Source organism: Penicillium oxalicum, chromosome III (genome assembly GCF_001723175.1).
Source record: "Penicillium oxalicum strain HP7-1 chromosome III, whole genome shotgun sequence".
NCBI lineage: Eukaryota > Fungi > Ascomycota > Eurotiomycetes > Eurotiales > Aspergillaceae > Penicillium > Penicillium oxalicum.
This window is the reverse complement of record NC_064652.1, coordinates 1,591,286-1,613,484: the sequence shown is the minus strand read 5'-3', so window position 1 is coordinate 1,613,484 and position 22,199 is coordinate 1,591,286. Positions and strand designations below refer to the sequence as shown.

At 52.9% G+C, this 22,199-nt stretch overlaps 6 protein-coding genes and 1 non-coding gene across 7 annotated transcripts; 5 read left to right on the top strand and 2 right to left on the bottom strand.

Annotated features, from left to right (window-relative positions):
* Positions 1-1,262: 1,262 nt before the first annotated feature.
* POX_c04029 (uncharacterized protein) lies at positions 1,263-2,762 on the top strand (the record flags this gene model as incomplete). Its single annotated transcript, XM_050112914.1, has 1 exon — positions 1,263-2,762. One exon carries the CDS (start codon positions 1,263-1,265, stop codon positions 2,760-2,762), a length of 1,500 nt encoding a protein of 499 aa, XP_049970470.1.
* Positions 2,763-3,809: 1,047 nt separating this feature from the next.
* POX_c04028 (uncharacterized protein) lies at positions 3,810-7,331 on the top strand (the record flags this gene model as incomplete). The annotated part of the gene is made up of 3 exons (XM_050112913.1): positions 3,810-4,731; positions 4,802-5,285; positions 6,251-7,331. The coding sequence occupies 3 exons, from the start codon at positions 3,810-3,812 to the stop codon at positions 7,329-7,331; spliced, it is 2,487 nt and encodes an 828-aa protein (XP_049970469.1).
* A 923-nt stretch (positions 7,332-8,254) lies between these two features.
* Positions 8,255-9,424, bottom strand: POX_c04027 (Protein bem46; the record flags this gene model as incomplete). Its single annotated transcript, XM_050112912.1, has 4 exons — positions 8,255-8,408; positions 8,476-8,601; positions 8,669-9,181; positions 9,285-9,424. 4 exons carry the CDS (start codon positions 9,422-9,424, stop codon positions 8,255-8,257), a joined length of 933 nt encoding a protein of 310 aa, XP_049970468.1.
* A 408-nt stretch (positions 9,425-9,832) lies between these two features.
* Positions 9,833-10,849, top strand: POX_c04026 (Proteasome subunit beta type-1; the record flags this gene model as incomplete). Its single annotated transcript, XM_050112911.1, has 3 exons — positions 9,833-9,872; positions 9,944-9,989; positions 10,159-10,849. The coding sequence occupies 3 exons, from the start codon at positions 9,833-9,835 to the stop codon at positions 10,847-10,849; spliced, it is 777 nt and encodes a 258-aa protein (XP_049970467.1).
* Positions 10,850-14,570: 3,721 nt separating this feature from the next.
* On the top strand, positions 14,571-16,269 carry POX_c04025 (uncharacterized protein; the record flags this gene model as incomplete). Its single annotated transcript, XM_050112910.1, has 2 exons — positions 14,571-15,893; positions 15,985-16,269. The coding sequence occupies 2 exons, from the start codon at positions 14,571-14,573 to the stop codon at positions 16,267-16,269; spliced, it is 1,608 nt and encodes a 535-aa protein (XP_049970466.1).
* A 2,452-nt stretch (positions 16,270-18,721) lies between these two features.
* POX_tR089 lies at positions 18,722-18,827 on the top strand. The gene has a single exon. It is a non-coding gene; the product is annotated as a tRNA-Pro (tRNA).
* A 1,126-nt stretch (positions 18,828-19,953) lies between these two features.
* On the bottom strand, positions 19,954-21,444 carry POX_c04024 (Secondary metabolism regulator laeA; the record flags this gene model as incomplete). Its single annotated transcript, XM_050112909.1, has 2 exons — positions 19,954-20,845; positions 20,978-21,444. The coding sequence occupies 2 exons, from the start codon at positions 21,442-21,444 to the stop codon at positions 19,954-19,956; spliced, it is 1,359 nt and encodes a 452-aa protein (XP_049970465.1).
* Positions 21,445-22,199: the final 755 nt, after the last annotated feature.

Genomic DNA, 22,199 nt, shown 5'->3' with positions numbered 1-22,199 from the left:
TTCAGACGCGGCTTTGAAGCGCTTTGGTCTGAGCGAGGAGAGAGTCCCGCAGTCCCAGAGGGAGAAGATCGAGGGGACCCCTGTCAGAGGCGGATGCTGTGTTTCATGTTCCTTTCTCGTGTTATTTCAGTCTTGTCTTCGTGAGCTATAATGAGTGTGCTTCAACAGTATATCGTTGTGAGACCGTGAGATCATCCACAGCTTAACTCGTGGTTTTATTATAGTCCTACTCCACAGCCATCTACCAACTTTTGACGATGAAGAACACCCCCGACTTTCGAGACTACACATCAATCACTCTGCCTATCTAGGACTAGCTCTTACCGAATAAAGTATAGCGTTCCGTCACGCGGCTGTCTCATTCTCGACGCGCCGGAACTAAAAAAAAAAGGGAAAAAGGAAAAAAAAAAGAGAAAAGAAAAGAGAAAAAACACAAAGTCCAAGCAAAGAGGGCTGACTTGACCTTTCCAAGTCAGCGCAACTCGTGCAGGCGACACCCCAACTCTGCGCAATACTCGACTTCCTTTTAAAGACATAGCCATCCCCCCCTCCCTCGTCGCAACTCCGCAAGGGATAACTTTGTTGTTGTGCTCCGCACGCCTGTCCGTTCTTCAAATTTGCGGCCCGCGCATTCTCTGCCAACTCCCCGCTCACGTCGATACTGCTCGACTAATTTTCATCGGCACTTTCAACCGGTTGCTATATCTTGTGCCGCGCGAACGACGGGTCGTGCTTGGTCGTCACTCAATCGGCTTGTCCCATTTATACTTTGAATCACTGTTACTCTTATCGTTTGCGACGTCAAGATGGTGTCCTTCCAATGCGAGGTGAGCCGAATTGATCCCCTTGGGGTGAGGGACTTGGCTTCGAAGATCTTGGACTTGTCCCTCATTCAAACTCGCATGGACAGTGGCTGACAGGAGTGTTTTTGTTGTGAAAAAAATAGGCATGCGGTGACATTTTCACCAAGAAAAAGCTTGATCCCCATCGCAACCAGTGTCGCGGCGCCTCTTTCACTTGTATCGATTGCATGGTCCATTTTCAAGGGACCGCTTACAGGGCACACACGGTACGTTCGCTTCAATGGCACACGTCGCCCACCGAAAACAATCAAATTGCGCGGCTGGAGCAATGGGCCCATATCCGGAGAGTCTGAGATGTCCGGTGGGGGAGAAGTCGACCGTCTGGCAGACGCATGGAGAAAGTCAAAATGGGATTCGGAAGGACGGCGCTGACCAAGCCTTACATGTTTCTAGTCTTGCATGAGCGAAGCCCAAAAATACCAAGGCGCCCTGTACCGCGAAAAACCTGCCAAAGGAGGTAAGAAGGGCCAAAACGGACAGAATGCTGCCAACCAAAAGGACAAGGGCAATGTCAACGCCAATGCGTCCAAGCAGCCTCGAGTTGAAGATGGTTCTGATGGTGAAGCCCTCAAGTCCGAAGCGGCCCCGCCCCCGGCGCCTTCGCCCCCTCCTGTTGGCGAGGGCAAAGCCACTTCAGATGCGCTGGCTAAGGGCGAGAAGCCCGTCAACGTCTTCGACTATCTAGTCACCGAATCGACCCCGAACGCTTCAAAGATGTCGCTGGCCCCTCAGGCTACGCCCAAGGAACAGATGCGTATGGTGGCCAACGCCAAGTCCGTCTTCGAGCCCAGTAGTGCACTGGCCAAGGTGGATACCAAGACTGATGACGAGGGTCACTACGACGTTGCTTACGAGGAGAATGGTTTCTCCTACGGCGCAGACCCCGTCTCTCCGTCCATGAACCCCAAAGACGCCGCGAACGCGTCGACAGAATTTGTCACTCCCGCTCCCAAGAAGAGCAAGAAGGAGCGACGCAAGGAGGACAAGCGCGATGGCGAGGCTGTGAGCGAAAAGAAGCGCAAGCGTGGACAGGAGAACCCTGCCAGCCCGCAAGTGAATGAGGATACCCCAATGTTGGATGCGCCCTCCAGTGTCATCAACAACGCCGGGACCCCCCACCTCGCTCACTCCGGCCTGACCGGTGGTTTGAACCGTATGATGCGCTCTGCATCCCCCGAGGGTTCTCCTGACCTCCACCGCCAGCCCTACAACGATGCCTCCTCTCCGATCAAGCGCACTCGCCGCAACGGGAAGGAATCCAAACAGAGCATCGGCCACGGCGATCAAGGTCTCGGGATCTCGATGAAGAACCGAGCCGAGCGTCTGGTGTCTTCCATGTTCGGTGGATCGGTTGCCTCGACCAGCAGTGTGACTCACGATAGCAGCTCTCGCGCACCTGCTCGCACCCGCCGCGGTTCTTCCTCCGATGCCGAGGACGGTCTCGAGGTCCGCAAGAAGAAGTCCCATCGAAGCCGCCATGTCTCCGACTCGCACTCGGACCGGAAGGCTAAGCGGAAGAGCAGTAACCCCACCGATGGGGATCGGCCCAGTCGTCGTCAGAAACAGAGCGATGAGCGTCGCCGATCAGACTCGCGCTCCCCGCATCGCGAGCGCCAGGTGACCGTCTACCGCGCGTCGAAGCCGCCGGCGCGCGGCGACGAGGAGCTGCAGCGGGAGTTGGCCATGCATTTCCTCAACATCGTGGCGTCCAGAGATAGCGAGCGCGGCTGCTCAATTCACAAGGCTCTGAAGCGATTCCATCGTCAATTTGAAGATGATCGCTACTCGGATCTAGGTCAAGATGGCGGTATGGACCGCAGAGCGGATGATGAAAAGGACCTTTGGCGGGCTTTGAGGTTGAGACGAAATGACCGGGGAGAAATTGTTGTTTTCATTTAATCTTTTATAAATCTTGGCGGGAGTGATGTATCTATAATTTGGCATATCCCCTATTTCTGATGACTTTATTTGTTACGGTACGGTCTTTGATGGGCTCGATCCAAAGCAATGTTGTTCGGTTGGTCTGAGCTCAAAATTGCATAGCGCGACTGGCTCCGATGATATTTTGTCTCTTTCTCTTTCTCTTTCTCTTTCTCTTTCTCTTTACATCCGATGCAAGGAAGCGTGGGAGATTTTGTATCCTTCTTCCACCCATGAACGTGGTTGCTGATTTGTGCATGAATTGCCCAATCAGCCGAGGCAATTGACGATGGCCGCTACTATCAATCAGTAGTATTCTTCAAAAGTGTCGACGTCAACTGTGCTGATAAATTCGAAAAAGAATCAGTCGAAATGCATGTCTACTGCTGAATGCCGAGACTCGGGACGTTCCCAGAATCTAGAAATCATGGTAGAACATGTCATGCGCGACAGGATCTCCAGGCAGCCGCACAGGATGCAAGACAATTTCTTGCAGTTGGGTACATCTGTAGATGCAGATGGAATTCTGTGGGTCTTGAAGGCAGTGGATGGAAGTGGATCTGACGCCTGTGAGTCATTTGGTAGGCGGATTGACTCACTGGCGGGATCTAGCTGCACTCCGGCGGACCAGATCGAAGATTCTGAATGTGATTTCTTTACGACCTGATTGGTTCAGATGTGAGGGACCGCCACATTCCACCGCCTTGAGTTCCGCCTCAGTATTGCCCCCCGTTTTGGAGGATTTTATCAGCCAGCTCTTGACCAAGTCGAGCTTCTCTTAAAAGCCATTTCGCCTCTTTAGGCTCGACATTCTCTCGATATCTTGCTGTTGCTTATCGCCAGTTGTTTGACTGTCTTGCGGTGCACCACATTCTCGATTACTGAAGCGTATGCCACCCGGCGCATCCCATCTTGTCTCCCATAATACGTCACTGCAGATTGTTGAAGCTGGCGCTTTAATTGAAAGACCTTATCCCGCCGATTCACATAATTTGCCGCCGACGCTGAATTTCTCAAAAAGTCTACATGAGTGGGGCCGAAACTGCTCAATTTGACGCTCCCAGTTCGAACATGCAAGGTCCAGACGCAGCGGCGGCTGCTTCGACTGCCCCGACTGCCCCTCGTGCTAGACAACGACGCCGAAGGCCAGGCCCTGCCGCCTCGCGGGTCAATCAACAGAATGGCACTGCGCAGCCTTTGAACAACCAAGGTGCAGATACGGTGCAGCTACCTGTCACGGGCTCAGTACCGACTCCGGAGCTCGCCCAGAGTTCTGAGCAGACGAGACCGCAAAGATCAAGCAAAGGAAGGGGCTCGGGATCACACCGCGGACGTGGCAATGGACCTCGAAAAGGTGGTCAAGGAATCCTAGATACAGACCAAGCGGAGCAAATACCCCGGCATCAGTCTCGGGGAATGAGAGCTCGAGGCTTCGCCGCACGTTTAACAAGACCACATCAAGAATCCGGTAACTCTCATCATGAGCCTTCGGCCAATGGTGAAATAGATGCAAGCCTTCGTGCCGATGCCCCTGATTTTGTGCCTGGACCTGCTGGTACGGTACCGCCTGCTTCAGATACTCGTTCAACAAATGCGAAAGGCAAAGGAAAAGCCAAACCAAACGCCCCACAGAGGCCACCAAAAGTCACGACCAAATCCACCGCTGACGATATTGCCACTCGTATTCACGAAGATATCGCCCATAATCTCTACGAATGCCCTATCTGTACCAGTGAACTAGGCCGACGCTCCAAGGTCTGGGCTTGCGAACTCTGTTGGACGGTCTTCCACTTAAGCTGCGTGAAGAAATGGTCCACAAATGAGGGCGCAGCCGCCGCCCGCAGTCGCCAAAATGAGGAGGGTGAAATGCCTCCTGTACCCAAAGCCTGGCGCTGTCCTGGTTGCAACCTGTCTCATGAAAGATTCCCGTCTACTTACTCATGTTGGTGTGAGAAGGAGACAGATCCGAGGCCTTTGCCAGGCTTACCTCCGCACTCGTGTGGGCAAACATGTTCCAGGCCTCGCAAAGGCTGTCCTCATCCTTGTGATGCCACCTGCCACGCAGGCCCGTGTGCGCCTTGTACCGCGATGGGACCAACTCAGGATTGCTTTTGTGGACGGAATTCATCGACCAAGCGCTGTCAAGACACCGACTACGATCATGGATGGAGCTGTGGCGAGATCTGTGGTGATCTTCTCCCCTGTGGCGAACACACATGTCCTTTGCCTTGTCATGAAGGCCTGTGTGGTGCATGTGAGGTCACCATTGAGGGCCGCTGTTACTGCGGCAAGGTCGAAACTGAGATGCTCTGCAGTGCTAAGGAGGATGAAATGGATAGCCAGATCATCCGCAGTGATGGGTCCAGTGACGAGTGGACGGGCTGTTTCGCCTGCCACGACAGATGTGATCGCGAGTTCGACTGCGGTTTGCATTCGTGCCAAAAGCCCTGTCATCCTCAAGACCCTCATCCTACGCATTGCCCCAAGTCACCGGATTCTGTGGTCCGCTGCCCATGCGGAAAAACCAAACTAAGCGATATTCCTGACTTCAAACCCCGCACTTCTTGTGAGGATCCTATCCCCAACTGTCGCGAACCATGCGGCAAGATGCTCGCCTGTGGCCATTCTTGCGACCAAATTTGCCATACGGGGCCCTGTGGGATGTGTACGCGCCGTGTTCCGATTTCATGCCAATGTGGACGCACCAGTGGAATGAGTGTCTGTCACCAAGGCGACGTCCGTCCACCCCAATGCTTCCGGCAATGTAAGACCACTTTACATTGTGGTCGTCACGCTTGCGCTGAGCGATGCTGTCCAGGAGAGCAAAAGGCAATTGAGCGACAAGCTTTGCGCCGGAAGTTGAAGTCACATCTTCGCCCTACAGATGAGGATATTGAGGCGGAGCATATCTGCACCCGGATCTGCGGTCGATTGCTGAAATGCGGAAGACACACATGTCCAGAGCTTTGCCACAAGGGAGCTTGCAACACTTGTCGAGAAGCTATCTTTGAGGAGATTCCTTGCAACTGCGGAAGATCAATCCTCTACCCACCGCAGCCGTGTGGTACCAAACCACCCGCGTGCCCATTCCCCTGTTCCCGTCCCAAGCCGTGCGGTCACCCGCAAACTGCACATAACTGCCACTTGGACGAGGAAACTTGTCCCAAGTGCCCATTCCTGACCGAGAAGGATTGTTTGTGTGGCAAGAAGGTGATGAAAAACGTGCCATGTTGGCTTACGGATGCTCGCTGTGGCCAGGTCTGCGGTGCGCTTCTGAAGTGTGGTTCCCATTACTGCAGAAAGGACTGCCATCGACGCGGCGAGTGCGAGGACGCCGACAAGCCTTGTCAACAGGCTTGCGGGAAAACGAAGTCCCTGTGTGGTCATCCCTGCGAAGAGCAATGCCACGCTCCATATCCATGCCCGGAGAAGACGCCGTGCACATCCACACTAACCGTAACATGTAGCTGTGGGCGTCTGCGTCAGGAACGACGCTGCGGTGCCGCCAAGGCTATCACATCCAAAGGGCAGCTTCAGCAAGCTGAGCGCTTACCTTCTGTAACTCCCCTGACATGCGATGAGGAGTGCTCCCGCCTCGAGAGGAATCGTGGTCTTGCATCTGCACTCGGCGTCGAGATCAACCAAGCCACTACTGTCCAGGCAATCAGTTCAACCAACCTTCCCTATTCTGCTGAGACCCTCGACCAGTATATCAAATTGGCTTCGACTGTCCCACTCTCAACTCTTCAGACGTACGAAGCCAGCATGCATGCCCTCGCAACCGACTCTTCGAGCCGATCATTCCGCTTCCCGCCCGCCAAGTCGACTTTACGGGCCTATGCTCACTCCCTAGCAACAGACTGGGGCTTTGTGACAGAAAGCCACGACCCAGAACCTCACCGCCACGTCTTTGTCCTGAAGACTCTCAACTGGACTCCTCCCGTATTCGGCGTTGGTTCCGGCTCGTCCATCGGCATTGGCGGCCTCAGTGTGCGTGAGTGCGTCAAGCTCCGGGAGCGCGAGCGCACCAAAGAACGAGATGCTCAACGTGCAGCCGCGCTCGAGGCCAAAGCCGCCCGTGAAGCCTCCAAGACGCAAACGGGCGCTGATGGATGGGCCCAGGTTGCCTCGCGCGCCAAGAAACCTGGCGCCGACGGCAGCGTGACCAGCACGCGAAGTAACACTCCCGTGCCAAACATCTTCCAGAGTCGGTCCATTTATTCCGCTCTTGCAGGTGGTAGTATGCCCGAGACATCTAGGCAGTCTTCTAAGAAGGAGCGCCTGGTGCTTCGTTCTGGGGTCGGAGTCGGCAAGGCCTTACGCTCACAGCCTCCAGCGGAAGTGGCTGACAGCTGGGAAGAGGCCGAGGAGAAGGAAGAGATGGCCGAAAAGGCTGTGCAAGAGCAGGTGCAAGAGCAGGTGCAAGAGCAGGAGGAAGGAGAAATAGCAGTCGAAGTCTTGCAACCCGACAATGCAGACGCCGGAAATGAAGAACCACAAAATTCACAGCAGTCTACAGCTGGCGATGTGGACTATTCTTCCAACTAACTCGATACATTTTTTTTGAATTCCGCAGGACTGCATATGATGGCATTCAATGGCGTTTAGTTTATTAGCATTCACACAGCCCCATGATTACAATGAGAACATAGAAAACTGATGCTTTCAATCCCTCTACGCTCAACATTTTCTACTTTGCAGTCGTATCATTCGAGGAAGAGATTTTGCCACTCGGGTTGACTAGCTATGCAGGTGGTTTCGGAATGTAATTCCCTCTCTATTTGGGTGAACTAGGTTGCACCTTTGACGTGCGTAGTCCTCGCGTTTGATTAACGACAGATCTGAAGTCAGACTTTCCATGCAGCCAAGAGTTACCGCAGGGGTTGATCTCAGAAATGCCGAGTCAAATACAACGGAATTACATCCAAACACAAGTTTTTTCTCTCCAAAATCTGCGCCGTCTTCAAATAGCATGTCAATGAGTTATAATTACTTAATGAGGTAAGTGGCACAAGTCGCAATAAAGTAAATAATACATGAAGGTCCTCGCTATCGCAATACATCGTATACAAGCCCGGAAATGCCACCGTCTTGGAAAGAAGAAAAAGGAAGAAAGAATTAGCTCAAGCATTCGCCCGCAGAGATGAAGCTTGTAGACTGAAAGTGAAAGCAAAGCCAGCATTTCGTCGGGCTAAACTGAGCTAGAAGCAGGACGTAGGGCGCCAGACGAGTGTGCAAGGCACGCAAGAGAGGTAAAAGAAGGCTGTCGATGTACTGTAGATAATCTCCGGTAGTCGCAATGACATTTTTAGGAAAATTTGATATTGACGGATCTTTGGGATCCCACTGTGGGTGGGTTGTGTCTGACCGGCGAGGAGGGTGTCTTGGTGGGTAGTTGGGATGGGTATCATTGATGGATTGGGAGCATTTTATTGCTCACAAAGAAAAGTCGGAGAGATTCGCTCGTGGCCTTACTCCATGTCGACTTCTTCCGTGACGAAGGAATGAATATGTTCAAAGTAGCCGGGCTCAGCGACTGAGTCATTGTGACCGCCATTGGGTAATGTGCGCCAGATTTTTGTTTCTGACTTGCACACGGCGAATAGTTGTGTCATGTTGGAAGGACTGGGCGAGATGTTAGTAGCGGCATCTTGACGCTGCTCGGACTAGGTCGTCCAAAAGGTTGACTTACGGGACCAATTCATCCCTCAGTCCACTGAGGAAGAGAATGGGAACTTTGCTGATCTTGGGTAACACATCCTCGCTCGTCCAGTACTGATGGCAAAGACGGGCCAGGTATCGAGCTGGGGGGAAGACACTATTCGAACATAGTCAGACCGAGTCAACCCCACAAGAAAACCACATGGCCAGCGGAGACGACTCACTTGGGAATTAGCTTGCGAATGCTCAAGAAAGTGTTCTCGAGGATTAAGCCTGCCACGTCGCCTTGCTCCTGGTTGGTAGCAACAAGATTGATAGCCACCGCACCACCCAGGCTCTGACCATAGACAACAAACTTGGAATCCCTCGTCTCTGCCCGTTGCCTCAGATAGTCCAGACCAGTCTGCGCATCGACTTTCAATCCCGACTCATCAGGAGTGCCGGTAGACTTTCCATAGCCTCTGTATTCCAGCAAAAGAACATGACAGTTCAAGGTATCCTGCAAAGCCTTGGCAATTGGTACACGATGGCCAATGTTGCCGGCGTTGCCGTGGAACATGATGACTGTAAGATTGCGCCGATAACGACTGGTGGATGAGCGCAAGAAGAGCGCATTCAGTGACTCTCCATCGGGAGTGGGAATTTGCAAATCTTCAAAGTCGGTGATGCCGAATTGTCTGGGGCTGGGAACGTTGGTGCGCGCATCCGCTGGGATGTTGCGGGGATAGATCAGTTCACTAGGCTGGCGCATTAGTTGACGAGATATGGGACGGACCCGGCGAAAGAAGGGGAAAAAACGAGGAAATTTCCCCCTCATCCGTGAGAAAGGGAAGAGCCTACTTTTGCTTGAAATACAAGAGACTACTTGCGACCACTGCTAAGCCGGACGAAGCCAGGACCGGAAGGCGCAGGAAATGAACGGCGCTGTTGGCCATACCTCCAAAGCTCCACGATGGAGGTGGCGGAGGGGACTCGGACATGATGAACGGATATGTCCGACGGCGAATTCAACGGCAACCAGCAAGTGCAACAAAGAGCGTACAGCAAATGATCAGAAGAAGAGAACGCCCGGGCAGTACTTCCGACCTTGACTGATCCAAAAGAATGAGTGTCAAGGGATGTTCTACAGGCAGTGTGTTTCAGGAGTTGTTGCGGGGAGAGTCGTGGCTGGCGATAAGGCGCCCTATCAGCCAGTCCGCTGGACTCTCACCGCCCAGACTGGGGACGCGTTGATGAGCTTCTGCCTTCCGGACAGCTTCCTGGAGGACCACGACCATCATCTCACGCCAATCTCCTCGATTCTATTTAGACGTTGCGGACTTTCAGACTTTTTCTTTTTTTTCGGTTGACTTTTACGCTTCCCATTTGACATACACTGTTTCGCAATCATGGTCAGCCAACACGGTGTGCGAGGTGTGCTGGGCGAAGGTAAGACCAAGCTATTCGTCATGCCGTCAACGTCAACCGCCCAGCAGGAGAAGCTCACAATCATCAATTAGATGGAATTCATGTTGATATGCAGCACCTGAAGAGCGGGGAAGTCAAGTAAGTGGCAGTCTTAATGCGCCGTGATTATGCTGAGGAGTCTCTTGGATTGCTAATGGCTGGCTTTTGCTCACTTCTTTCTAGCTTGGGAACATCAATGTCCGTACATTCGAGCTCGACGAGCTAGCTCCCTGACCTTGAATTTGCGTCATCTAACCCCCAGATTTAGTATGGCCATCAACTTCAAAGACGGTGTGATTCTCGGCGCAGACAGCCGCACCACGACCGGGGCCTACATTGCCAACCGAGTGACCGATAAATTGACACAAGTGCACGACACCATCTGGTGCTGTCGATCCGGGTCTGCGGCGGATACCCAAGCTGTGGCGGATATTGTTTCCTACCATCTCAACATGTACGGTGTGGTCAACAACGAGGCCCCTAGCACGCAGGTGGCCGCCTCTCTTTTCCAGGAGCTGTGCTACGAGAATAAGGATGCTTTGAGGTTTGTCTCTCTCCCTCTCTCTGTCCCTCTACCCGCAGTCATTCCGCACCTCCAGATGTTCTTTTTGGCTAAACTGATTCCGCCTGCTAGTGCTGGTATCATCATTGCCGGCTACGACCCTCGCCACGGCGGTCAGGTATATTCGATTCCGCTCGGTGGATCCCTGCACAAACAGTCATTCGCCATCGGTGGTTCCGGATCGACTTATATCTACGGTTATACCGATGCGCACTGGAAAGAAAACATGACGGAGGAGGAGGGCATTGACTTTGTGCGCAGTGCTCTGCAGGAGGCCATCAAGTGGGATGGCAGCTCGGGTGGTGTCATCCGCATGGTGGTGCTGACCAACCGAGGTGCTGTGCGGCACTTGTACCTGCCGGACACCAACTACACCGGGCCCGGGGTGACAAATTAACGTGGTGGGTCGTTCTGTGTACGCATAGCGTGGTGGTCGACCATCTCTCTCCAGGATTCGAGACGGTCGGGGCCATTCGTTTCCGCTTCAACTGCGAGAGTTTTATAATCGGAAATGAAATGCCTTTGATGATCACCTTTTATGTTGGGGGGGGGGGGGGGGGGGGGCATGATGGAATTTGTGTCGCGAGTCACACTCTCCTCCACCCTCGATCTTTCTAGGCGAGTTTTTCTGTAGAGCTTGGGGGTCTGCGCTCTCTGCCAAGGATGGGTGATCGGTTGGACGTCGGAAAATGGGGATCCTTTCAGCGGGGGGAAGTTATCTGGACCAAAGTACATATAACGTGGCGTCTTGGTGCTGATCATCGCTTGGGAACCTGCTCTCGTAGTGCAATGGTCCAATTGACAAATTGAAGCCCGGTACCCCCGAACCGTACGGGGCCATTTTGGCAGTCTCAAGTGTGGACAAATGTGAGCGCAGAGTTGGTCGTTTGCTACCTGGATGATAGCCTCAAAAACAGGGAACGCGATGGAGGACGATGAACGAGGAACAAATGACCGACGGCTTGCGTCCCCGCCTCTCCGTTTTCCCGTTCGGATTGCTACTCGGTCGACGACAGTCTTTTTCTAAAGATGCGTAGTTCTGGGAAGCGATGCTGAGTCTTAACTTTCAGGACGGAGCTACCTGACCTGGGTAGATCACTCTGACTTCATACTAAGAATTTCATGATAGTCATACTATCAATTTAGATTGACCCGGGCTAGTCTTGGGTCCCTAATACGAAGTGGTAGTCCCCATCCTGGTTCATTACATCATGGCGACAGCCCAGCCCACCTAACGGCCGTTGAACATGTTTCTGTGCTACAGGTGGAGAGCGCCTTGGCAATCCAGATGAGCCCTGGGAGAATTCCACAGCGAGGTACTTGTCATAGTCAGGGTGAGGGTTTCCCCGTTTGCACCTGGAAAAGAATGTCCACAGCCTGATTTGTCTGATATTACCCCGCGATATGGAGGCAGAGGTACTACAGGAGGTACCTAGAGAGCTGGCGATTTCATGCGGACCACTTCCTCTTGTTAGGTTGGAATGTACCATCACCCACTTCCAAGGTTGGAGATTCGGCTCCGGTGTAGGTACACAGATATCGGTGGTCTATTCGGGGAGTGAGTGATCTTCGTCCACGAGTTCATCTGGTTCTTTCCCCACCCAAGTTCCAGCTCTCTCCGTCCAGCCGAGCTAGTGATGGTGAGTGGATGGTCCTGGATCATGGGAAGTATACTACACGGCACACGGCGCAGATTTCCATCGCGGTCTATTGGTGATGCGACCTCTCGAATCAACGTGTGATGTCGCCGTCAAGGTTCCGGAACCTGTGTGGTGGACCTCTTGTCGATGCGCTTGATCGAGAGGTTTGGATGATAGAGTTTTACCGGTGCGTTGGAGTGAAGTTTCTTTTGCAGATGTATACCGAGTCCCAAGTTCACCGGGGAAGGGATGACCCATTGATTCGTGTCTTCTTTTCTATGCTATCCTAGCCTCACCTTTCTTTTTCTCTCCTCGTCAGATCGTTTTTGAGACAGTTTTTGGGAGAATTGGGTTGGTACATCTGCAGTCAGCCAGGCCGGATGGTGCAATGTAGAATGTACCTTTAAGGGAGTCTATTGTCTACTGCGCCAGAAGGACCATCGATGAGCAAGTGCTTGAGATAGTAGTAAAAGTACCATCCTCCTCCAAAGGACAGGAGGTAACTAGTACTCACTCGTCCAGTACAACAGAAAGACGTGCAGGGGTGGTTGAACCACGCGGAGCCTTTGCGGACGGTCATTCGCCCGGCGTGGGGACGTCCAAAGGTCAACTTCTCTCGCAATCGGGGGACCGGACGATCTGAAATTCTCAACTTTGCGGTCTGGACCCTCTGAACCTGGATCCCGGTCCTGGTTTACGCTCGCGGCTCGAGGCACTCATCCGCAATTCAGTCCCCCAGTCATCGTATGGTCATCTTCTCCTGGAAGCTCAACCACACCAACCCGTTGCGCTCCTGAGCATGCAACCGTCTCGAGATCTCCCCTCACTAGTCCAAGTTCCGATCAACCGTCCTTGCCAGCATGTGTCTGAGAGAGATTCTAGTCTGGTCTGGACGGGAGGTGGGTGATTCTTGAACACCTGGGCCAGCCAAGGTTAATCCCGCTATGACAGCACCACTTATACCCGTGTATACCTGCCACCTGGGATGCGGTCGATGGACGACGAGGAGAGCGCATCCCGCGTCGAGGACCAGTCGAAAGCCACGTCTCCGTCGACTATTTATGCCGGTGGCAAGAAGCCGTCCCAGAGCTCGCTGCTCCTCGCTTTACGCCGGGCAGTGTGGACGAGTCTCGTAGTAGATTGTGATCACTTCTCCCCCTTAGAAAAACGGGATTCATGGATACAGAGTCTAGATCTTAGGTACTTATTTACGAGACAGTCGATACCTCTGGCAAAGCGCCGCGCCAGACTCTCCTCCCGAACCAAGCCAAGATCCCTGCCATGGCGGGCTGAGGGGGCCGCATCCTTCGGGGGAGTGGGAGCTCCTCCGCGCGGATCCCAGGAGGATGGGATGGATCGTCATGAGTGGTCCTTGAAAGTCTCCTTATCGTGACCACGATCCATGATCGTTCGGGACGCCGTGACGGTCTTTATACCTCTCAAGGACCTTGCGCCATCTCTCTCACGTTGCGTGGATCGTAGCGGGTGGGATTTGACGGTGACTTTGATCGGATCGATCCATTTGCCGAGGCTCAGTCCGCGCCCGGACACTGCAGTCTTTCAGAGCACGCTCGTGTTGACAAAACCAGAAATGAAAAACAAAACCAAAAAGAAGATTGAAAACAGACACGATGATGGCCCCGAGTTGACGGTGTCCTTGGGGGGGGGGGCAAACAGGCCAACGGGTGGACTTTGAAGGCCCTAAACGTGGAACGGGGTAACATGCTGGGAAGCGCGGACTGGATCATCTCCACCGTCCGCTGACCTCACCGTGGAACCGTCCCTCTCTGCTCCGACGGTCTCGCCATCTCTCAGCCTCTCGTTTGACAACCTTCATTCCTCCATCGTTTTCCCCTCGTCCTCGTCTGGGCCTCAAATCTTCCTCAACAATGGCACCGGTCTGCCATTGCCCTTAATTTTGGTCTTTGCTGGATCTCCTTGGCTTCTCTTCCCCCCCTCCCGACTGCCTTTGCTGTGAGCTCTCGCGCGCACGCTCACTCAGCCAGTCGCTCAGTGGTCCCTCGAGTCCGGTCAAGTCCCAGTGTTCTCGTCATCGAAGGTAACGCCAAACAGCTTCTCTTCGTCGAAAAACAAAGCCCTCCCCTTCCTCCGTCTTCTTCTCCTCCATCTCACACTACCTTTGCTGGTCTTGAAGGAGGAGAAAAGTGGCAGTGGATGCTCGATGCGCGTAGTGTGCTGGTCTCAGTGTCTTGCTCGTCTTCTCTCTCACTCTCACTTTCCTTCCTCTCGTCCTCTCTCCGTCACTTTCGTGACCATCTCCTCTCCCTCGGTCTCTCTGGCGTGCCGTGGCAACCTCCCCCCCCTCTCCCCCTCGTTCGATCGCTCCAAGTGATTCTCCCGTTCCACCTCGTGCATACTTGCCATCCGATCATATGCACTCGTACGTACTGATCCGCGTCCCGTTTCACAGAACAAGATTGTCTCCTCTCCACCCCACGCGCGCCGCAGTGGCTTGATATGGGCTCCGTCATCTTGAATCATCTCCCGTCGAACCAGGTCGACCGTCCGTATACGATGGTAGGAGGCGCCCTCAACGCGGACTCGGCCTACTCGCGCACCACTCAGCCAGGCTCATCTGCCCAGTCCACCCCGTCCGCCGTGGATGCTCACGCCCGATCGAGATCCTCGTCCGTGATTTCAACCCCCACCTCCACCGCCCCGCCGACCACGGGCTCGGGCTCGGGCTCTGCTCGGCTTCCCGCGTCTGCAAGCGATCTCCCCGCCTACATCCACGCCCAGACGCCCTCAACTTCCTCTCGCACGCCCGTCGACACGCCCGCCCATCGCCCCCCGCCACCATCGATGACCTCGCATGCCCACTATGGCCTTCCGCCCGATCATCCCTCCCAGTCCAACCTACACTCCTCGACAACCCGGGGTCACCATGGCCACGCCGCCTCCTCCGATGCCCTAACGTCCGCCTCACAGCCTCTCTCACATCCGTCGCCCGATTCGCCGCGCTTGCGACCGACTCTTCGTTCCATGCAGTCCTTGGGAGGGTCCGAAGCTACTTCGCCGAGCCGCATCCGCGTCCGCGTCCGCAGCCTCTCTCATATCCAGAGTCTGGCCAGTGAAGAGTTTCTGCATCAGTCCCATCGGTCGCACCTGTCCAGTCATGGCTCCCATCCGCGGCAATTTGAGATCAGCTCCATGCCCGTGACGGATATCATCGAGATGGTCGCCGGTCTCCTCACCAAGATCACCACCACAAATGACATGCATCACGAACACGTTCATCGCCACATCCCCCCGCCGGACGGCACCAGTCATCTGAGCCCGCAAGCGACCAGTGTGCTTGCATTCCACGGCAAGAATGTCCCGAGCATTACCATCTTGAGCTACCTGACTCGCATTCACAAATACTGCCCCACGACGTACGAGGTCTTTCTCAGCCTGTTGGTCTACTTTGACCGTATGACGGAATTGGTGAACCGACGCCAACGGGGTCATGATCACCCTCAACAAGAACAACAACACTACGAACACACCCCGGAACATCTCTCGCGAACCGCATCGGTGGATTCGTTCGGAGCGCCGGCCCACCATCATTCAGACGATCCCTCTATAGTGACCCCGCCCTCATCCACCCGTATGACCGGGCACGATCCGAACCCCGACTCGACCATCTCTCCAGCCCTGCATCCGCAGAGCGAGGACGACTCGCTTTCCCACTTCTTCGTGGTCGATAGCTTTAACATTCATCGCCTGGTCATTGCCGGTGTGACCTGTGCCAGTAAATTTTTCTCAGACGTATTTTACACCAACTCTCGATATGCAAAGGTCAGTGGCTCTCGTGGCGTCGGCGAACCCTCACCCGTCCCTTCATTCCCTCTGACGGTCCGACTGACTCATGCTCCCTTCGTCCTTGCAGGTGGGAGGTCTTCCTCTGGTGGAACTCAATCACCTCGAGCTTCAGTTCCTCATGCTGAATGATTTCCGACTGGCAATCCCGGTCGAGGAGTTGGAGTCCTACGGGACCATGTTGGTGGAGTTCTATGCCCGCGAGATCATCGCCCAGCAGCAAGCCCACCACCAGCCATCGGTCCCTCGCCCAATCAACTCTCGCTCGGATTCTGCCTCCGAGGCGATGTATATGCGATCTCGTGACAAGCGCCGAGATCAAGACAACGTCGGTCAAACCCCGACTCCTCCATAATCCTTGTTGCATTTTTGCGCCGCATCGTCGCTGCTCTCTACAACATACGTTCAGAGCACCGAATCCAGCCATGGTCCTTGCTCTACTCGGATTTGACCTGATGCAAACCGATACCCTTGACATTGTGAACGCTGCGCGTTCCCCGTTCTCATTTACCACCTGCCGCCTCGGGTATTTCTGCGATATTCTTCCACCTCGTCTGCTTCTCCCCCTTTAACGACGATTTTTGCGACTTTTGTTTCGCACACTGATCCATCACGACCTTCAGATAGATTTGGTTCTGTTGACTCATTTGCGAGATCGAGATACCCTGGGATCCCGGCCTCTTTTTATCTTCTCTCCCTTCGCAATCGTCCATGCTGGTCTCCGTTCGTAGACATCGATGGCCCTTCTTCATCTCTTGAATTTGACCAAATTGCTTGGACAAAATGGACAAACCACGGCATCTGTGATTCCTCGCAATGGAAATGCGACCAATTTCGTCGCCCGTTTTTTCCCCTCCCATATCTTTTTCTGTTGTCCCCGGACACTCTTCCTTTCCTTCCCTCTCCTTCTGCCCAGTGTCTTGCGATCGACATGGTCTGGTGTTGAGGGCGTTTTCTTTTTTGCCTTAATTTGATCGCTTGTTCTGGTTTTGCGTTGCCTTTTTGAAGCGATATCATGGGTCCATTTTTGCGTGGGGTCTTTTATTCAACAACCGGTGCTAGTGAGGCTGATTCTTCCGCTAGAGCTCATCGTCCGCTTCATCAATTCTATTTCCGTATTGACGCGTGTCATGGTCATTGCGTGTTCATTGAATGGCTGGATTCGTAAACCAGTAGATCTGCTCACCTACTTTCACCCCTCCATATGAGAGCCATTCCTTCTTGCCGCAAGCTGCAAAAAGTCGAGAGCAAGGGTGGCGAGAGACGAAAGCTGGAGCCCTGGGCCGTCCCTGGAAGCTTATCCATCCATGTAACCGCATCTCTTCCCCTGGCCAAGCTAGTAGCAGAGTATCTAGTTCTTCATTCTCGTGCACCACAGCTGGTTTGGTCTGAGTTCGGTCCACATGGATTTTGGAGTCGCAGACGGTGTGATTTTCCTTCAGGTATTAGGTCACCGATCCATCTACCTCTTATCTTAATGAAGAAATCACCTCTCACTTGACCTACAGCTGGCAATACTGAATAGTGCGGGGATAGATGGTGCGCAAACTCCCGAGTAGGACCGTGATAATCGGGGAAATTCCCAAGGTATTTTGCATTGTCACGTCAACCTACATATCTTTAGTTGCATCAATTCTCCGCCACAGGAACTCCAATTTTGTCGCGCCAGGAACGTCCTTGGAGCCCCTAGGTCCTCGTATGGGATTGGGATGAGCTTGTGGGCCGTTGGTCTTCCATGTGATATACATGTCGAGAAGGATTCGAGCCATGGTTGGTGCCAGTGGTCATCGAACATGCTAGAGTGTAAGGTTAAGTAACCGTTTACTACTCTTTTACTAATGACTTTTTTCTTTTTTCGCTTTGGACTTGAATAGGTGATCGGCATGTCGAGTCATTTTGACAGTCGAGACTATTGGTATACTTTGATCCGACCTGAATGCGACGGGACACTACAGTGTGGAATGGGTTTCACCGATAAAGCATTGGATGGTTGTCATCATGGAGTCAAGGTATGATAGGTTAGGTCGAACCTCCCCAGTCGAGGCCCTTGGGCTAGATGTGTACCCGAGAAGAGACCAAGTCCGATTGTAAGCATACGTAAAGAGTCAAACCTAGATGGCGGTAGTCAATGCACGAGGACGGAAACCCTAGGTATCTATCAAGATACAGTACATGTATAGCAGCACAACTTTTACGATATCCAGGTCCCATCCATATCCACAGCGCTTGGGGAAACGGATCCATAGTTTTATTCACGTCGACAAAAATTTATCATTTATTGCTTGACCTGGGTAAAATTGTCTGCAAATCAGCACCGAACGAACTACTTGTCCTTCCACTACATTTCTTTTCGGAAAAAAAAGAAAAAAAACCACATTGACAAAAGCTTCCAAATCGATATAATTTCCCAAACTTAATACAAAACGGCCCATCAACATTCAACCCATGGATAGCTAACCTAGGTCCCCCCGACCAACTTTACCCACGTGACGCTGTTCGGATTTTCCTCGCCTACTCGTCCCCCGGGCAATCTTCATTTTTCCTTCTTCAGCTCCATCTCTCGTCACATCCTCAAATATTCATCACTTTACACGCCTTTCACCGCTACACGTTTAAAACATCTGCAAGGTCCATGAGCCCCAATTTCTTTCAGCCCGCACGCAAATATGTATACACCACAGACAATTTCGTCCTGTGTTTGAAAAACAAAAAAAAAAAAATACATATACGAATTAAGGCACGGTTCGTTTTCGGGGTATTAGTGTTGAGCTTCATAACGCGAAAAAATTACAATGTTCTCACGCAAAGCCCGAGTGGTCTAGTGGTAGAATACGCCCTTCGGGTCACATGATCCGGTCGGAGGAAATCCGACTCTGTTTGGGCGTGACCCGCGTTCGATTCGCGGCTCGGGCCGTTGCTCTTTTTTGTTCCCGATTTTTTTGGGGGGTTGTGTTAGAGAGGCCTTGGATACATGCATGAGACATGTGTATATTTTAAATTTCCTTCTAAGATATCATCTATTTGTGTATCTGAGCTTAGATTGAAAACGTACAAGAGGTATTGGTGAACCTCTCTGATGTTAGGATGGGTAGGTATTACAGTAAGAATGAAATAGACAAGCTTACCATGACATCATAGTATTCTATACGTAGGATATTGTCTCCCCGCATATCCTAAATAGCAGCGACACATCCATCCATCTGCCTGCGTAAATCGCGAGTGTGTATTCTAGATGATGTAGCATGACCCTACTAAATTCTACATTGATAACGAAGGCGAGAATATCACAGATGGAATCAGGATATCTGGGATAAGAGCTGTACATTGGTCGATTTCCTACTACTGCTACCATTTTCCTGTTTTCCAACCCCCCCGCCTGCATACCCTTCATATCAATGAAATGTGATGAATGGGGAGACCCAATCTCATTGTTTTGGCTAGAATTAGTGAAATTAAAAGAGAATTGTAGAAATGGCTGCCATCTCTTCTCGTGATTTTTCGAGGCTCTGTTGAATTTCAACTCCAAAAGCATCGAAGATGGAATACTTGAGTCCGGAGTGGACGGTTACTATGATCAATGTGTGGTATCGTGGCAAATGATAGGTTTTGGCCAGGTTGATAGGCGCGTTTGCTCATATTAAAAAAAAGAGTGCCGTCTCCGTCCACAAAACATAGCAAATCTCATCTCAAGAGAGGCGGGAAGCACGAGGGTATTTATCATACAGAAGCAAAATTAAGAAAGAAAGAGAGGGCGAGAAAGGGGGAGAGGGAGGATAGACCAGGGGTCAAAAGAAGAGCAAAAAACATAAATCAGGCAAGTTGGCAACATTCGGATCCAGTCCCCTGATTGCCAAACCATGCTCGTGTATAATATGCATCCAGAATGGGAAAAAGGTAAAAAGAAGCAAATGAGGTCGTCGTCGTCAATTCGAAAAAAAAGAGAAGTTTTCCGCACCGATCAACATCAAGTCGTGTGAAGAGGCTGGTTGTTGAGCCCACCGATCATTTGCATGGGAGCCTGAGACACATAAATCATGAGCTAAGCAGCGCTTGGTTTGCGAGCCTGATAAATATGCAAAATGTTGTAACAGTGCAGATCTTTGTTGAAGGCTTCAGTCTTGACATCCGTCGCAAGACGCTTGATCTTCTCGAGGGGCCAGTTGTACACTCGGCTGAACGGAGCAAGACTCAGCGTTTCGACGCTTTCCGAGATTGCCAGATTATACCAGCTGGCCACTTTGCGCTCGTGTTCGTCGCTGTGCCAGGGGTTCAGAGGGAGTCCGACCATTTGATGATCAATCTCCGTAAACCCGGCCTCCTGCAAATTCCGAATTGTTTCCCGCGAACTATGCGCCAGGGGACGCATCGTGGACTCCGTGGCCCGCTTCAGAGCGGTGTACCAGTGGCGGAGAGCCAGATTGCTGAGTGAACGATCATCGCAGCGTGGTTCAAAATCGATCTCGACCTGTTCAAACCAGGCCCCCGGCCGCAGATGCGAGAAGATGCGTCGGTAAAGGCTGGGCCAGCTAGCCACACTACCACTCCCCATCTGCATATGGATCAAATCCCAGGAGTCCTCCCCCAGGGCCCAGGGGCTCTCAAAGTCGAAGGGGGCGTAAAAGTCGCAATTCGAAGGATGGTTTTGCGGTTGAATTGGGGCGAGGTCCACGCCTACCACGAAAGAATCCGGATACTTATTGGCCACCTCGATGCTCCAGATTCCAGTGCCGCAACCCAGATCCAGAATGCGTGAGTTTTTTGGGTGCGGCGCGTAGATGAGGCCATCCGACACACGGGCAACTGTAAAGAGCTTGTGGAAGATGTCGAGACGGTCTTGTTCCTCGTCGTCGCACGGTAACATATAGGTGCCTTTGCGATAGGAGTGGTAGAGACGATTGTTTTCTTTGTACGGGGGGTACCTCTCTGGGATTCTGCGGTTCACAATCGAGCCTGGTCAGCCATACAGCTTCACGAGCGCCCCCGGGGTAGGGGGCAAGAATGTTTGGTGCCGACAAGCCACCCCGGAGCGAATTGTAGGGAGTTCTCGAGAGGGGAGGACATACTTGCGATTGGAGATGATGACGGGTGGTGACGATTCGGAGGCGCGAGAAGCTTGCGACCTTTGGGACGCGACCGATCCATTGCTGAGAAATCGCCCCGTCCTTCGGTCGCCATCTTTGTCGACCGGATTTCGATCCGTAATTGTGTAGATATCCATGGCGGTCGACGTCTGGCGCGGCCGACGATCACCCGCGGATACGGGAGAGCAATGGTAGCGGTCCGTAGGCGGTATTGACCCGGATTGATAGCGGTCGTGCGGAGGGACAGAGACCGGCTGATACCGATCGCTGGTTGGAATGGAGGATGAGTAGTATCGGTCACTGGATGGGACCGAGCTAGCATGGTAGTATCGTGATGAGCGACCAGCATCACCCGCCGACGTGGATTCGGACTTGTGTCTCTTGGGCGGGGGAGGAGAGGTCAGGATCGGCGGAAGCCGATTGCGACCGGATTGTTCATCGGTCAACATCGCCACGCTGCCGAGGCGAGCCGACAGACCTTATTAAGCTCGATGGAATGAGGAATAATGATCCTGAATCCTGATGGATGGTCCAGGATCGTTGTCGGGATGGCAATTGCGATCACCGTGGTCAGCAGTTGCACGACTTCAAAATGAGACGAGAACGCCAAACATCAATGGATTTGCATGCACTCCAGTCTCCATGCCACGCCGAGACAGTGGATGCAACGAGGCAACGGGGGTAATGCAGGCAGTCCAGACGGCACGCAAGGAGGGAAAAGCGACGGGTTGAGTATGAAATGCTCCGAAACGCGGAAGACCGAAGCGGAGCGAGAACTTGGTTTTCGAGGAACTTGCGAGCAGGCCGATCGATGGCTGGTGAGACAAAGAAGCGTGATGGTTCAGTGACGAGAGGCCAACAGATTGTCGAAGGAATGTCGTGAGCCACCGTACACACGATGCGCAACTGTCGCGATCTTTGGGCGGGTGAACCTCGCACTGACCCGTTGCTACCTGAGCACCCTGTTGGGACAGCTCTGGAACAATTCTGCGAGGTGAAAAGAGTGACCTGAACCGACAAGGAGAGAGAGAGAGAGCGAGCGAGCGAGAGAGAGAGAGAGAGAGAGAGGAAGCCCAAAAAAAGGTTCACGGGGGCAGCAATGCGACCTGGGCTGGGTTAAAGTTGTGTAGCCACTAGCTCTGGTCCGGAGAGGCCCACGGGTGGATAGAGGGGAAAGAGAAGGAGAAGGACGCGGTAGAGAAAG